The 15,588-nt window shown below is 45.3% G+C and overlaps 1 protein-coding gene across 2 annotated transcripts in view; it reads left to right on the forward strand.

Moving 5' to 3' along the window:
- LOC121271360 (AP-1 complex subunit mu-2) overlaps positions 1 to 13,712 on the forward strand; it is a 42,138-nt gene extending 28,426 nt beyond the window's left edge. For both annotated transcript variants that reach the window (XM_041177315.1, XM_041177316.1), the window contains 5 exons: positions 3,422 to 3,493; positions 6,719 to 6,877; positions 7,524 to 7,649; positions 9,129 to 9,204; positions 11,189 to 13,712. In XM_041177315.1, the coding sequence (XP_041033249.1) occupies positions 3,422 to 3,493; positions 6,719 to 6,877; positions 7,524 to 7,649; positions 9,129 to 9,204; positions 11,189 to 11,211 (456 nt within the window). In that variant the 3' untranslated portion in view covers positions 11,212 to 13,712. The remainder of the gene's footprint in view (positions 1 to 3,421; positions 3,494 to 6,718; positions 6,878 to 7,523; positions 7,650 to 9,128; positions 9,205 to 11,188) is intronic.
- Positions 13,713 to 15,588: the final 1,876 nt, after the last annotated feature.

Here is a 15,588-nt window from a genome sequence, read left to right on the forward strand (position 1 = left end):
TTACAAGTTAACAATAAACAAGGCTGCCAAGTTGGACAAACACCCTATCCTCAGGATTGAGGATCTGTATACCAAATTATCAGGAGGGAGAACTTACACTAAATTAGATATGAGTCACGCATATCAGCTGGAACTGGATGATATATCTAGAGGATATGTAACCATAAACACACACAAAGGGTGGCATCAGTACATGCACCTGCCTTCTGGTGTTTTTTCAGCCTGTGTGATTTTCCAGAGGATGATGGAGAGCTTGCTGTAAGGATTTCCTCAAGTCATGGTCCACCTGGACAACATCCTATGAATTGGGCTAACAGAAGCCGAACACTTGGCTAACTTGGAGGAAGTCTTAAAACAATTCTTGGAAGTGGGGCTGCGCTTAAGAAAGGAAAAGTGTACCTTTCAGGCAAGTGAAGTCGTTTACTTGGGATGCCCAATGGTTACACCCGGTAGAAGAAAAAGTCAAAGCTATTAAGGAGGCACACTCACCTGCAAGTGTCTCAGAGCTCATGGTTATGGTAAATTATTATGGTTGATTCCTACCCAACTTATCAACAGCCCTAGCCCCACTTCACTCATTATTAAAGGAAAACCAACATTAGTCTTGGAAGTCACCTCAAGAAGAAGTCTTCACTAAAGTTAAACAGCTCTTGCACTGCTCAAGATTGTTAGTACACAAAGACCCGACAAAAGAATTGGTGCTAACTTGCATGGTGCAGGAGCGGTACTATCTCACAAGATGGAGGACGGCTCAGATAGACCAATAGGCTATATATCCGGAACCTTCTTTACAGCCGAGAAGGGTTATTCACAAATCAAGAAAGAAGGATTATCGATTATTTTTGGTGTTAAATTCCATCTGTATGTACATTGCCAACACTTTAATATAGTATCTGATCACAAACCGCTCTTGGGTCTGTTTAGCTAAGAAAAAGCTATTCCTCCTATAGCTTCTGCAAGAATTTGAAGATGAGCTTTGATTTTATCAGCACATAAAAATACTTTTATGCACAGACCAGGGATGCATTTAGCCAATGCAGGTGCCCTCAGTCACCTTCCTTTGAAGGAGAGCATTGAACATGCTCCAACTCCCCAAAACACTATATAAGCGATGAATGAATTTCCTGGATTCCTCATCAGTCTGCGCAAGACAAAGAAGAAACTGGACAAACCATGATCCAGTCTTGTCTAGAGTATGAGACCAAGTATTGAAAGGATGGTCCCAGGACCCAGTCCCCGAAGAATTGAAGCCATTCTTCACTCGAAGGGATGAATTGAATAGTCAGGATGGTATCCTAGTATGGGGTGCACATGTCACCGTTCCTTCACAAGGAAGGGAGCCGCTCTTAACTGAGTTGCATAGCGTGCATCCTGGAAGTTACAAAATGAAAATGCCTGCAAGAAGCTATATCTGGTGGCCAGGTCTGGGCAGTGATATAGAAAAAATGGTTAAACACTGTCTCCAGTGCCAGCAATTACCGAAGTTGCCTGTTGTAGCCACACTGCACCTGTGGGGACGGCCTGGTTGACCCTGGGTGAGACTGAATATAGATTATGTAGGTCTATTTCTAGGCACCATGTTTCTACTAATAATTGATGCACCTTCCAAATGGTTAGACGTGTGTGAAGTTAGATCGGCAACATCAGGTGTGACTATAGAAAGATTACACCAAAGTTTGTTCTGTACATGGATTGCCAGAAGTCATTGTCTCAGACAATGGCACTGAGTTTACTAGTGCTGAATTTCAAAGATTCATGAACCTAAATGGTACCAAACAGCACCGTATCACCCGTCGTCTAATGGATTGGCCAAGAGGGCAGTACAAACTTTTAAAGTTGGGATGGAAAAATTATCAGGAGGATCATTGGAGATTAAACTTTCACATTTCCTGTTTCACTATAGAATGAGCCCCCACCCCCACATTACTACAGCTTCAACACCTTCAGAATTACTTATGAAGACCCCATTCATACGAGGTTAAGCCTGGTACTTCCCAATTTGGAGGGAAAGGTAGAAAACAGTGAAGAGAATCAAAAAGTGACTCATGATTTGCGTAGTTGGGAGCTGTTGGTGAAACAGTATTTGTACAAAACTCCAGTGGTGGGTCGAGTTGGATTCCTGGTGTAATAGTTTCTGCGACCGGACTGTTGTTGATCCACGTAGAAGTGGAGGGCTGGATCACCCAAAAACACATGGATCATTTGAGGAGGAGGGAGATACCCCAACAAAATGATGTTCCACCTGTAACCATTGTAGAACCTGTGGCCCCCGTTGTGGTTGATTAACCAAGGATTAACATAGCAGATGCCTCTATCGGAGTGGATAACACTGAACTGCCTGTGCCTAAAGGGGTGCCTGATGTTGCTGGATTCCAGATAACGATGACTCAGTAAGAGATTCTAAAGACGTGGAGCCACGACATTCCACCTGGATCAGGAAACCACCTGAGAGACTGAACTTGTAATTTTATGACCCATGTGTATATTTGTAATGTCATGAATGTAGTTATCCTTGTAAGTACAAATCGTCAAAAAAAAAAATTTAAGGGGAAGGAATGTAGTAATTGTAGCTTTAAGGAATATGGCGACTGTATCTTTAAGACTTATTGTGCTGCGTATTATCACGTGACAGTGTGAACGACTCAGCTCAAAGCACGGGGAACCTTAGGGGTGGAGTTTGTGTCTTGTTGTGGTTCTTGATGGAAGCAGGTAACTGTTGAAACCCTGTAAATAAAGTTCTCTGTTTCTTATGAGAAACCTGTCTGGAGAATCAAGTCTATAACAATGACCATTCATTCTCCTCAATGCATCAGGTAATGATAAATGCTTTATCTTCAGCAACACACCAAGGCTCCTTCGACAGCACCTTACAACCCCACAACTTCCACTGGCTCGCAGGACAAGGGCAGCAGTGGCCTGGGAACACCACCACCTGCAGGTTTCCCCCCCCACCCCCAACCAAGTTACACATAATATCACCACTCCTTCACTGTCACTGGGTCAAAATCCTGGAACTCCCTTCCTACAGGGTGTACCTGCACCACACAGACTGTGGGGGTGGGGGTGGGGTGGAGGAGTGGGGTGGGGGAGGGGTTCAAGAAGGTGGCCCAACACCACCCTCTCGTGGGCAATTAGGACTGGGCAACAAAAACGCTAGGCCATCAAGCAACGTTCACATCCCAAGAATGAACAAAAGAAATGTACTCTACCAGAAATGGTAGCCAAGGCAAAAGTACCAACAGCATTCTGATGTAGCTGGGAGTGTTGGGGACTGAGTATCCACGAAGGGTTAAAAGTACAAACCTGCATTTTGCAGCTGTCCTGAGCCAGGCGCAATCCTCTCCTGGGCCTGGCACAGTCCAGTGAGCAGTTGGAGCCTTTTGTGATATGGAAATTCAATAAAAACATTCTCTTTATCTAGGTGAAACCTCTGATTTGGATTGAATCGGTAATTGAGAAGTTTTCTCACAGTCGCGTGGAATATATGATTAAGGTAAAAGAAAACTCTCAAGATCCAATTTATGAATATTGAGTGACCTATTGAAACAACCTTCCCATCTCCTTTTATTGAAGCTGATGTGGATTCCTTTTCCTGGGAATTGCCTTCTCTTGTGGCTGCATCGTGTACCCCTCCCTCTCTTCCTGCAGAGTCCTGGTTGTCCGATGTTTGTTAATCATGGTGTATACTGTGATATCACCATGGGGCAAGGCAAGGGCACAGGCCCTGAGAACAACCTCATGCTGCTGGTGCTATTCTGTGCCACACTCCAGCCACCTAACTGACTGAGCTAGCCAACCCCTTCTGTTCCTCCTCCTCCTCCCTACACTCAAATGAAGACATCACACCAGTCCATCGCCAGTTCATTCTTTTCTTGTACCCCAAAGCCATAAAATTGCCCTTGCCTCCATTTCTCTTTCCACTAGCTACCAATCTGGCATCATCTAACCACTGCCTCCAAATTTATCTTGTCTTTTTTGATGCCTGATTTCTATGATTGCCAACTGGGATTACATGTATCCCTGGAATTTTCATCACATGACTTGCCCCCACACTCCAGCCATGAGTCGGCCAACTCATCCATCCTTGTCAAAAACAGAATTACCTGGAAAAACTCAGCAGGTCTGGCAGCATCGGCGGAGAAGAACAAAGTTGATGTTCCGAGTCCTTATGACCCTTCAACAGAACTGTTAAAGACCTGCTGAGTTTTCCCAGGTAATTCTGTTTTTGTTTTGGATTTCCAGCATCCGCAGCTTTTTGTTTTTATATCTATATTTTTATATTTATATCCACCCTTAGGACTCACTGCCTCCCTACAGCAATTGGAAAGCAAAAAGACTCCTTACCCAATTGGATGATGCTCGACTGTCAGCCAAACATCCCTTTTTTTTCCACCTTTTTTAATGTTTTTATGAGAAATGTTCTAAGAAAATGACCAAAAAAAATATTTTCTAACGTCCCGATGATTTTTCTCCAGGGTTGCACACAGCAGTGTCCTGGAGATTGATCTCCAATTCCTGGAGACTCCAGGCCAATCTTGGAGGGTTGGCAACCTTACTGATTTCTGATCTTTGTAATGTTTTGTTAACTGCATACAATCGACCCCTGAGCCACCAGCTTACTCCAGCCAAGTGTTGTACCTTTAACATCTTAGCAGATATCACAGCCATGACTGGAAAGTTTAGGCTATTGTGTCCATTTCAGACTATTTTTCAGAAGTTTCTTTGAGAAAAGAATTAAAATGTATGGATTTTTTTTTTCAAATGGGGTCTTACTCATTTTTTGTAAAGGCACAAAATTAATTTTGGGTTGTTTGTTTTCTGGCTTTTCAAGTTGGAGGGTTTCCCGACTCTCCCCAAGTTCCATTCACCCATCACCCCCATGCTTACTGACCTACACCTGCTCCTGGTCTGGAAACACCTCGATTTTTGAAAATAAAGTTCTCACCCTCATGTTCAAATTTCTCCAAGATCTCGCCCCTCCTCTCCCTCCCCACCCCATTTCTGCAAGTCCTCCGAGAATTCTGTACTCCTCCACTTCTAGTCTCTTATGCATCCTCCTTCACCCACCATTGGAGGCTGTGTCTTCAGCAGTCTAGGCCCTAAACTCTGCAGTTCTCCCCCATAGCCTGAAACCCTTTCATCGCTCCACCTATCTCTCTCTCTCTCTCGGCCTGTCTCTCTTTCTCCCTGTCTGTCTCTCTCTCTCTCTCTCTCTCTCTCTCTCTCTGTCTAGCTCTCTGTCTCACTCTCTCTCTCTGTCTTTCTCTCCGTCTCTCTCTGTCTCCCTCTCTCTCTGTCTCTCTCTCTCTCTCCTCTCTGTCCCCTCCTTTTAAGATGCTGTTTTAAATCCACCTCTCTGAGCAAGTTTATGGTCACCTGTGCTAATATCATCTTTGGCTCAGTGTCAGTTTTTGTTTGATAATATTCCTAGGAATGGCCTTGAAATATTTCACTACACTAAAGGCTCTGTATAAATGCAATTTTTTACTGTTGAAGGACAATATTTTTCTCCCCTCCACCATCCAATCTGAGGTTAAATATGTTGGTTACAGAACAGTGTCTCTTAAAGAAGCCTTCATAGTCTTCAGTAGGTTAACTGTAAGTCTTTATTAACTACTAGAACTCTTTACACATGTACAGTAAAGAGTACAGGCAAGGAGCTATCTCCATGTCTAGGTCTTTACACATCTCTGCTCAACACAATACTGACCCTAGCTCTTGGTCATGTACCTTCTTGCATCACTATGTGGGTGGTACTGTACTCAGTCCCACATTAATCCTGTATGTGCCAGATCCTTGGACTACAATGATTATTCACTAAACCATGGTGAAGTGCAGTGGTTGTTTTTTCACTATCTGTAGGGCTTGGAGGAAGGTCATGAGCCTGCTGCAGATTATAGGGTTAACATCAGAAGCATATATGACGCAATAACGATGGACCATCACATGACTGAGTAACAGAAACCTGGAGGGAGGTGAAGTCTCAACCTTGTGCAGAATTCCCACTACGTGCATAGTAGCTGTAAATAAAGAGGATTAGTTTTCGGAAATTACAGTCTCGAGCAGCTTTGGGAGAATAGACAATCTCTGATGAACTCACATCTAGACTCCGAACATGTGACCAAGCGTCTACTTCAGCCTGAATGCAGCCTAAATGAGGATCGAAACCGCTGCTGTTGGTATTAACCTGATCTACGTGCTAGCTATCCAGCCAACTGGCCTTGCTAAAACAGACTATCTGGTCCTTATTTCATTGCTCTCCGAGGGAGCTTGCTGTGTGCATATTGGCTCCAGTATTTTTCCACATTATCACAGTGCCTATGGGGCTTGGGATTGAGCTATGCCAGGTAGTCTGGACGCTGACGGCAGAGTGGTGCTGGGGGAAGAATGCCGCAGTTAGCCTCGGAATCTCCAGCAGGGATGGCTCGACCTCTTTATCCCTTGTTGTCCAGTGAGCCCTGCAAGAACAAAACACAAAAGAGGGAGGGTCCATCCAATGACAGAAACAGCCTTGGCATGATGCCCATGTTGTTGAATAGCCAGCTAGCGTGCCTTGTCCAGGATCCCCTATGAAGAGAGGCAACGTGAGTGAGATACTGGAAGGTTGCCATTCCGATAGGTGTTGCTACCTTTAGGAAATGAGGGGAGAGAATTGTAGAGGAAAACGCTCAGAGATCAATTAGTTGACAATAAATGTGTTTTTTTTCTCCCCCTACAGGCTAAGAGTCAGTTCAAGAAGCAGTCCGTGGCCAATAATGTGGAGATCGTTATCCCAGTGCCCAGTGATGCAGATTCACCCAAGTTTAAAACCAGCGTGGGCAGTGCCAAGTGGGTTCCTGAAAATAACACCGTGGTGTGGACCATCAAATCCTTACCTGTGAGTAGGAGTCATTAGGTCCGATGTATCAGTTCAAATAAACCCTCCTGTGCCACCCATATCTCTGAGTCAGGTGGCGATGGGGCTCGAGCCCCACTCCAGAGAGTTGGACCCACAATCCAGGCCAGCATTCCAAAGCAGCGTGAGGGAGTGCTGCACTGTCAGAGGTGCCGTCCTTCGGACAAGACCAATGTCCCACCTGTCCTCTTGGGTGGATGTAAAGGGTCCCAGAGCAGAATTTTGAATAAAAGTAGGGGAGTTACTGCCAGTATTCTGGTCAATATTTATCGCCAAATCAACATCACCAAAAAAAAACAGATTATATTGCTGTCTGTGGGAGCTTGCTGTGTAAAAATTGGCTGCTGTGTTTTCTACATTACAACAGTGACTACATTTCAAAAGTCCTTCATTGGTTGTAAAGCACTTTGAGGTGTCGTGAGGATGTGAAAAGTGCTATGTAAATGCAAGCCTTTTTTTTATAAAGGGAGCCTATAAAAGGATGTGGAGAAAGCACAGGGATTAGAGTGGATAGCACTGGAAGAGGCGGAATGGGCTGAATCGACTCCTTAGCTGTAATTTCTAATTGCTCACTATCGTAGTGGAAATCGCTTTTTAGGTTCTCATGATTTTCTCTGTCTCTTGCCAGGGCGGGAAGGAATATCTAATGCGGGCTCACTTTGGCCTACCCAGCGTGGAGAATGAAAACGCCGAAGGAAAACCGCCAATCTCCGTGAAATTCGAAATCCCGTACTTCACCGTATCTGGGGTGCAGGTCAGTGCGAGTGTCTGCCGAGGGAGGCTTGGAAAAGCCACTTCTCCAAACCCTGTCGAGCCAGAGCATGAGGCGCAAATCCTGACAACTCGTACGTTTTAACCTGCCGTGCACCCCAGTATTTTAGCAGGAACTAAGGGAACAGAAGCAGGCCATTCAGCCCCTTGGGCCTGTTCCACCGCCATGCCTTGGGAGGGCCATGGTTGGTCTGGGCCAAACCCCATATACCCGCCTATCCCTTAATGATTTCACTTGATGGAAATGATCGATCTCGGATTTAAGACTAACAATTGAGCCAGCATCACTTGTCTTTGTGGAAGAGAGTTCCAAACTTCTGCAAACTCTTTTACCCAGAGGGTGGTGAGGGTCTGGAATGCGCTGCCTGGGAGGGTGGTGGAGGCGGGTTGCCTCACATCCTTTAAAAAGTACCTGGAAGAGCACTTGGCCTGTCATAAAATTCAAGGCTATGGGCCAAGTGCTGGTAAATGGGATTAGGTAGGTAGGTAGGTCAGGTGTTTCTCACGTGTCGGTGCAGACTCGATGGGCCAAAGGGCCTCTCCTGCACTGTGTGATTCTGTGATTGTGTGGAGAAGTGTTTCCTAATTTTGTTCCTGAAACGTCCAGCTTTAGTTTTTAGATTATGTCCCCTATTCCTAGGCAGCAGGAATAGCTTCTCCCTGCCCGCCCTCCCTGTTCCCTGTAATATCAGGAAGATTGTTTAACCTTCCCTCAGGTCTGCACTCTGTACCTGGTTAATCATTTGTCCTTTATGTTCACCTTTTGAAACCCAAGTTCGCCATCATCTCGTCACTACCACTTGACTTGTCTTGTCTTCTCTCCTATTGGTAGTGTCTTGCACTTTGACCTTCAACCCTTCACCTGTGTTTGTCAATGATCAGCTTTAAGCAGCAGATTGACAGGGAGGTAGGAGGTCCCTCTGCGCAGTGGGCAGGGTTCCCTACCTCTGGGCCAGGAGCTCTAAGTGCAAGTCCCGCTTCAGGATTTGTTAGTCATGGAAAGCGTGTCCATGATGTGGTTGAACAGACCGATAATCAACACGGGAATCTTTCCTTCACATCCCCACTAATCCCAAAAGGGAATAAAAGAGTGTGTGTGTGTGTGTGTGTGTGTGTGTGTGTGTGTGTGTGTGTGTGTGTGTGTGTGTGTGTGTGTGTGTGTGTGTGTGTGTGTGTGTGTGTGTGTGTGTGTGTGTGTGTGTGTGTGTGTGTGTGTGTGTGTGTGTGTGTGTGTGTGTGTGTGTGTGTGTGAGAAAATACACTCAAAAAAGGGACTGGGAGGTTTGAGTGGTTTTAAACTTGATGAAAAAGAAAATTGGGCAAAAGTGCAAAAAGGGGGTTTGTGTTTGGCTGTTTCCTATTTTGTGCCTCTGCCTGGGAACCATTTATACCCTATGTCTCTTCAAAGTGGCCGCTAACCCCCTCTACTGTGATTAACTCTTGGCTTTCTTTTGCATCATAGGTGCGGTACATGAAAATTATAGAGAAGAGTGGTTACCAGGCCCTGCCCTGGGTCAGGTACATAACTCAAAGCGGAGGTTAGTGCTTTCCTGGTGCAAGAAAGAGATGAGTTTAAAACATCGGGTTTTAGTGTGTCTGGACATATATGTCCTTCTGATTGAATTAAGAAGCATGTGAATATGCAAAATGTCCTTTTGAACTTGTTCTATGATCTCATTAGATGAGACATTTAACCGTGACCCTGGTCATACAGAAACAATGCCACTTTATTAAAGAAAAACAAGGGAGCTCCCCACCCCCACCTCCACCCCCACCGACTGCTATGGTAAAGATCACTCAAGCAGGCCCAGTTGCTGTGGCAACATGTACTTTTTACATGCATGTTGTAGTCTGGAGCTACAGATAGTGATGGTAGAGGCTCCAACTTTCCTGGTCACCATGTGATGGGAAGAATCTCTCCTGCTCTTACCACCTGCCATTGACATGTGTATTAGAAGGATTTGCAGGTTGATGCTCAACCTGTTTGGCTGCATTGTGGACACACCTTTATTGGCCAACAAGTCCTGGAGCAGGACTCGGACTTGGAGCTTCTGGCTTAAAGGCAGGGATGCTACCAACTGCACTACAAGACTTCCATTTCCCTCTTTGCATACCAGTCAATATTTATCCCACAACCAAAGTCACCAAAAAAAAAAGACCATCTGGCCATCATCACCTTGCTGTTTGTGGGAGCTTGCTGTGCAGACATTGGCTGCTGCTTTTCCTACATTACAACAGTGACTACACTTCAAAAGTACTTCATTGGCTGTAAAGCACTTTTGATGCATCTGAGGATTTGGAAGTTGCTATGTAAATGCAAGTTCTTTCTTTCCAAAGCAATTGACCACGTGCTGGCTAATCAGGTTGTTAGAAAGTGACCCTCATAACCCAGCCTAAGAATTCAGCAGTCGGTCAGTTTTTACTGTAACACAGAGGAAACATATGAGCTGCACACCTTTTGGAGGGAAGGTGATTAAATTCTTCTGGTGGACTGGTCAAGTGGCCAGCAACCATGTTGATCCTCAGTGTTTCAGCAACAGACAGTCCCGACTGCGGCCCTCTTTGTCAAAGAGGCTGTCGGTGAGTGGAAGGCTTGTACATAGAGAGAGGGAGGGTGGGAGGAAATGAGAAGAGCCAGCCCTCAGACAGCTCTATGTTACAGAGATGTAAAAGTCAACCACCTGACTTTTTTTAAGATGGCAGAACATGGATTGATCAGCGTGGCACAACTTGCTCCCAAGCTTTACACATGCACGACACCAAATGGCTCACTATAGAAACCTGGAGCTTCACCGGCAAGATTTCTGGTTCTGTTTTCACCTAACTGTGACCTTCAAGCGCCCTGTACTCAGTGCTCACTAGGGTTCATGCTGCTGCAGCAAAGCCAATCTCTTTGAGCCCCAGTGGGACTTGAACCCAAGTCTTCTAACAGAGAAGCCAGAGGGCGGCCCACTGAGTCACAACAGGCAGGAGGTGAAAGTTATGCTTAATTTAACCAGCATTTGCCCACCCCCATGTTTTGTTCCCCTGTTCTGCCTTTTCTGAAGGCACTGAGGGCTGCTGGGACATGTGACCCCATAGACGCTGGAATATGGTCAGTTTGGCTTCTCTCAAAGCCCCAGAAGCCACAGTTTACCAAAGTTGCGCTTGAACAATAAGGAGCAGAATCCATGAGACATTGAAGTTCATTTTAAGCACTGGCCCAATTGCCTGACTGGCTGAGGTCAGCTGACAGCAACTCAGAACAGATATTGATCATGTGACATCCTGGCCAGTAATGTGCCGGCGCTACACCTCACAATGAAACCAGTGAGTCACAAGACCCGGAGCGAGCGTTGACAATAAACACACACACCCACCTTCCTTTAGAAAGCTGAGAATTCAAGGATCAGGGCTAACGAACACAGCTAAGTAAAAAGCCGAGCTCTGATTTTGGCGTTTTGATTTTGAATTGGTTTTCCCCAGGCCAGCTGAAACTTGTTCTAAATGGATTGTGCTACAATTCTGCGTCTTATTTTACAGAATACCAACTGCGAACACATTAACAGCTGCGATCGCTCAAGAAAGATCAACCCCTATTTTTTTTCCATCATACAGAACAACCAGGATGCTTCTTACCATCGCCCCAGTGGCTTCTGTCTCCCCATGAATATCTGCCCTGACCTGTTAATCTCATGTCATAGTAAATTACTGGTAGCCATCAGGATGCCTTATTGAATAAAAGTTGAGGTACTTTGTGGAGCTCGCCTGATTTAACACCATGCAGGCAGGTGATTTGATCGGGCTAGGAGGAGGCCATTCAGCCCTTCGAGTCTGTTCTGACACTCATTCAGGCCACAGCCAATCTGCGGCTCAACTCCATTTACCTACCTTTAACTTCCTTACCAAACAGAAATCAGAGCCAGGAAAATTTCAATTGACCCACAGCCTTGAAGGGAGACAATTCCAGATTTTGGCTACTCTTCATGGGGACAAAAGAGCTTCCTGATTTCACTCCTGAATGGCTGAGCATTAATTTTAAAATGATGGATTAATAATCCAGCAAATATGGTTCGTGTCCCACCATAGCAGTTAGAGAATTTGAATTCCGTTCTTTTTAAAAATAGAGAAAATCAGAAATTTAAAAGTTGGTTTCTGTGACCTTGATGCTGTCAGATTGGACACAAAGGGAATGTTTCCACTTGTGGGGAAGATCAGGACCAGAGGCCATCAACATAAGAGAGTCACCAAGAAATCCAGTCAGGGATTCAGAAGCGTCTTCCCCCATTGAGAACGTGGGAGTGGTTGAAGCAAATAGGAGAGATGCCTTTAAGGGGATGCTGGACAAGCATGTGAGGGAGAAGGGAAGGTAATGATGGGAGGGAAGAGGGAGGAAGTTTGAGTGGAACATAAACACCATCATGGACTGGCTGGGCTGAATGGGGAGCCTTCCATTTTGAATTTCAAGTTGTCTAACATCATCATTCTCTATTTCCCTCTTGGTTGACATCCTTCTAATCTTCCTTCAGTCACCTTCCTCAGCAAGTTCTCATGCCTTAAAAAATGGCTATTCCAACCTTGATGATATCCCCTAACGCCCTTTCCTCCTCCACCATCCTGAGAACATCTTTGTTGCTCTTGTGTTCTCTCCGACCAACCCGCTCCAGCATTCTCCACAGAACCACGTTTCACAACTCTGCAGCTTTTGAATATCTGCTCCTCACGGTCCACATTTCAGCCCCATGTAACAAGACATTCCAAATCACATTCCGGACCATGAACATAAAACACACATTGAGGACTGAATACAAATGTCCTTATGCTGTGAATTTTTTTAAGTTCATTTGGAAAAAGGGTTATCAAAGAGTATGGGGAGCAACAGGTCATTCAGCCTAACTGGCTCTAAACGTGTGTCTTCCCACCTTCATCCCACCCCACCAACGTATCCTTCTATTCCTTACTACTCCCTTATGTGTTCATCCAGCTTCCTCACAAAGACATCCATGCTATTCACCTCTACTCCACGTGGTAGAGAATTCTACGCACTAACCACTTACGCACTTTCTGGGTAAAGAGGTTTTTTTTGATTGGATCTATTAGTGACTATCTTGAATTTATGATCCCCAGTCTTAGATTTCTCTACAAATTGAAACTTTAAAGACCTCTATCAGCTCGCTACACAACCCTTCTCTTTTTCCAGAGGAAAGAGCCCCAGTCTTCCTTGATGGTTATATATCACTGTTCTGGTAACATCCTTGTAAAGCCTGTTCTGCACCTGCTCGAGTGCCTCGATCTGTTCCTGTGCTATGGTGATCAGGACTGTGTACAGTACTCTGAATGTGGCCTAACCAAGGCTCTACTGGTTCAACATAAATTCTTCACTTTTTGACTCCACTTGTGAGATGAACCCCCCCTGTGGTCAGTTTGGATTTTTAATGTGCTGGTTAACCTACTTTCTTCTCTGCTCATTTCCTGCACTCCGTCGAAAATGTATAATCATACTGGCAGGACAATGTAAATGCAAAGTCTAAATCTCCTCCAGTCACAGAAGGTTTCCCAGCACTTTCTAGAATCGTTATGGCACCGACAGAGGCCATTTGTCCCGTCGTGGTTCTCTCTGGGGCAATTCAACCATTTCCAAACACCTCCTCTACACCCAAGTGCAGCAAAAAGTTTAGACATTAAAGAATAGACTTGATTCCATCACCTGTAATCGCACTGATGAGTCGAATCCATTATGTGAGATCCAAAGTCGTATTGAGTGCAAGCCCTTTAATTTTTTAAATTCTATTCTTCAATAACACCATTGACATGGTACTTAGATTGGGCAATTTCTCTGTTTTTAACACTTGTCACTTCACGTTTATAGAAAATCATTTGTGTGTGTGTGACATGAATAGAAAGTGTTTTGATATTTTTGTGAATAAAATACTCAAGAGGTTTGCAATGTAACCAAAACCTCGTTTGTAATTTTGCATTGACTGATGAAGGGACTTGGGTGTCCCTGAAAGCTAATGTCTTCGCCTTTTTGTAACGTCACTTAATCTCAATAAACTCCTGAAAGGAACTCGCTGTGTTGCTACCAGATTCCTGTGGCCCGGATTTATGTTTTTGCTGTTTACATTACACTGCAAGGGAAGCCTGGGTCCTGAAGGGCTTATTCTCATAAGAACATAAATAATGGGAGCAGTAGTAGACCATGTATTGCCTCAAGACTGCTCTGCCATTCAATTCAATCATGGCCGACCTCCTGCTTCAACTCCACTTTCCCGCCCACTCCCCATGTCCCTTGATTCCCTGAGTGACCAAAAATCTGTCTGTCCCGACCTTAAATATGTTCAACCAATGGAGCATCCACAACGTTCTGGGCTAAAGAATTCCAATGATTTACAACCCCCACCCCCCCCCACCCCCCCCCCCACCCCGCCCCCACCAGTGAAGAAATTTCTCCTCATCTCAGTCCTAAATGATCAGGTCTCTTATCCTGAAAGGCTGTGCCCCTGTGTTGTAGATTCCCCAGCTTGAGGAGGCGGGGGAGACAACCTCTCAGTCTCTACCCTGTCAAGCCCCTCCAGAATCTTGTATGCTTCAATGAGATCACCTCTCGATTTCCTAACGCCTAGAGAATATAGACCGAGTTAGCTCAGCGTCTTATCCCAGGACAAGCCCAGGGACCAACAGTGCATACGTCCTAATGGTGTATTGGGTATGTTGTGTTGTGGTCCTGCAGCCCATAGACTAGGAAGGTTGATGTTATTGAAGTTCTGAAGAAGAGTCAAACGGACTCGAAACGTTAACTCTGTCTTTCCCTCCACAGATGCTGTCAGACCTGCTGAGTTTTTCCAGCAATTTTTGTTTTTGTTTGAGGTTTTTATCGTTGACAATGTTTCTGAGTTAGAGAGAAAGTGGGGTTGGGGGGGGGTGGGGGGGGTGGTGATGGGGGTGGAAATCAGCTGGAAGTCCCACTCCTAACCCCTGATGAAGAATCTACAAACCACAAGGCCACTCTGTGAGAAACTGATGGGTGAACTTTCTGTTTTGCGTAAACACACAGCTCAATTATATTTCATGATAATGTATGATTCTGGCAATTGGAATAGCTCACACAATAAACTGCATACCGCCTACTCTCATGATGGTGCATCTCTGGGACAATATGGATACCAATCTTACTGAAGGTCACTCAAGTGTGACCCCTGCTGGCCTCTGGACAAAATGGTGACAGAAATCCCCTTCGACAGCCTGGCCACTTGCTGCGGTGCACTAGTGTTGCATATAACATGAACTCTTCCTGAAAGCCCTGTCCGTTAGAAATATACTTCCCTATATACATATCAACCCTCGCAACACCACCCCCACTCCCACCACAGAAAAGAATAATGCCTACCAAACAGCCAAGAAATATTCTTTTTAAATAAAAAAACAATTTCCCCTCGGTGTGCAAACTTAAGCTGGGACACTGATTCTATGGGTGTTTAGTCCAGTTCTGGACATCAGTGTGATGTCTTTAGGGGAAGCTAGATAGGGAGAACAGAACAGAAGGATAGGTTCTAATGGGATTTGATGGAGGAGGGTGGGAGGAGGCTTTATTTGAGTATAAACACAGGCACAGACTTGTTGGGCCGGTGATATGTGACCCTTGACCATGTCTGTCAAAACTATTCAACCATGGGGGGTGGCATCACAAACAAACCCTGTTCTCAATGAATATCCTCCAGCAGGGATCACCCCAGGTTTGGCAGGGTACCCTGCCTGCCTTGTTGTACCCAACTCATTGAGCCCACTTGAGACCAACTAGCTCAATCGAACACAAGAGCCTCCGGGAAGCGGCAGTCACTGTCGCCTCGCCACCCGGCTCTTCCTTATCTGGGTCAGGAGCCGTGTGTTTCTCGCCCGGACCTGTGACCCAGGCCCAATGAGGAACGTGTGGCGCAGTAATTCGG

Source organism: Carcharodon carcharias, chromosome 30 (genome assembly GCF_017639515.1).
Source record: "Carcharodon carcharias isolate sCarCar2 chromosome 30, sCarCar2.pri, whole genome shotgun sequence".
NCBI lineage: Eukaryota > Metazoa > Chordata > Chondrichthyes > Lamniformes > Lamnidae > Carcharodon > Carcharodon carcharias.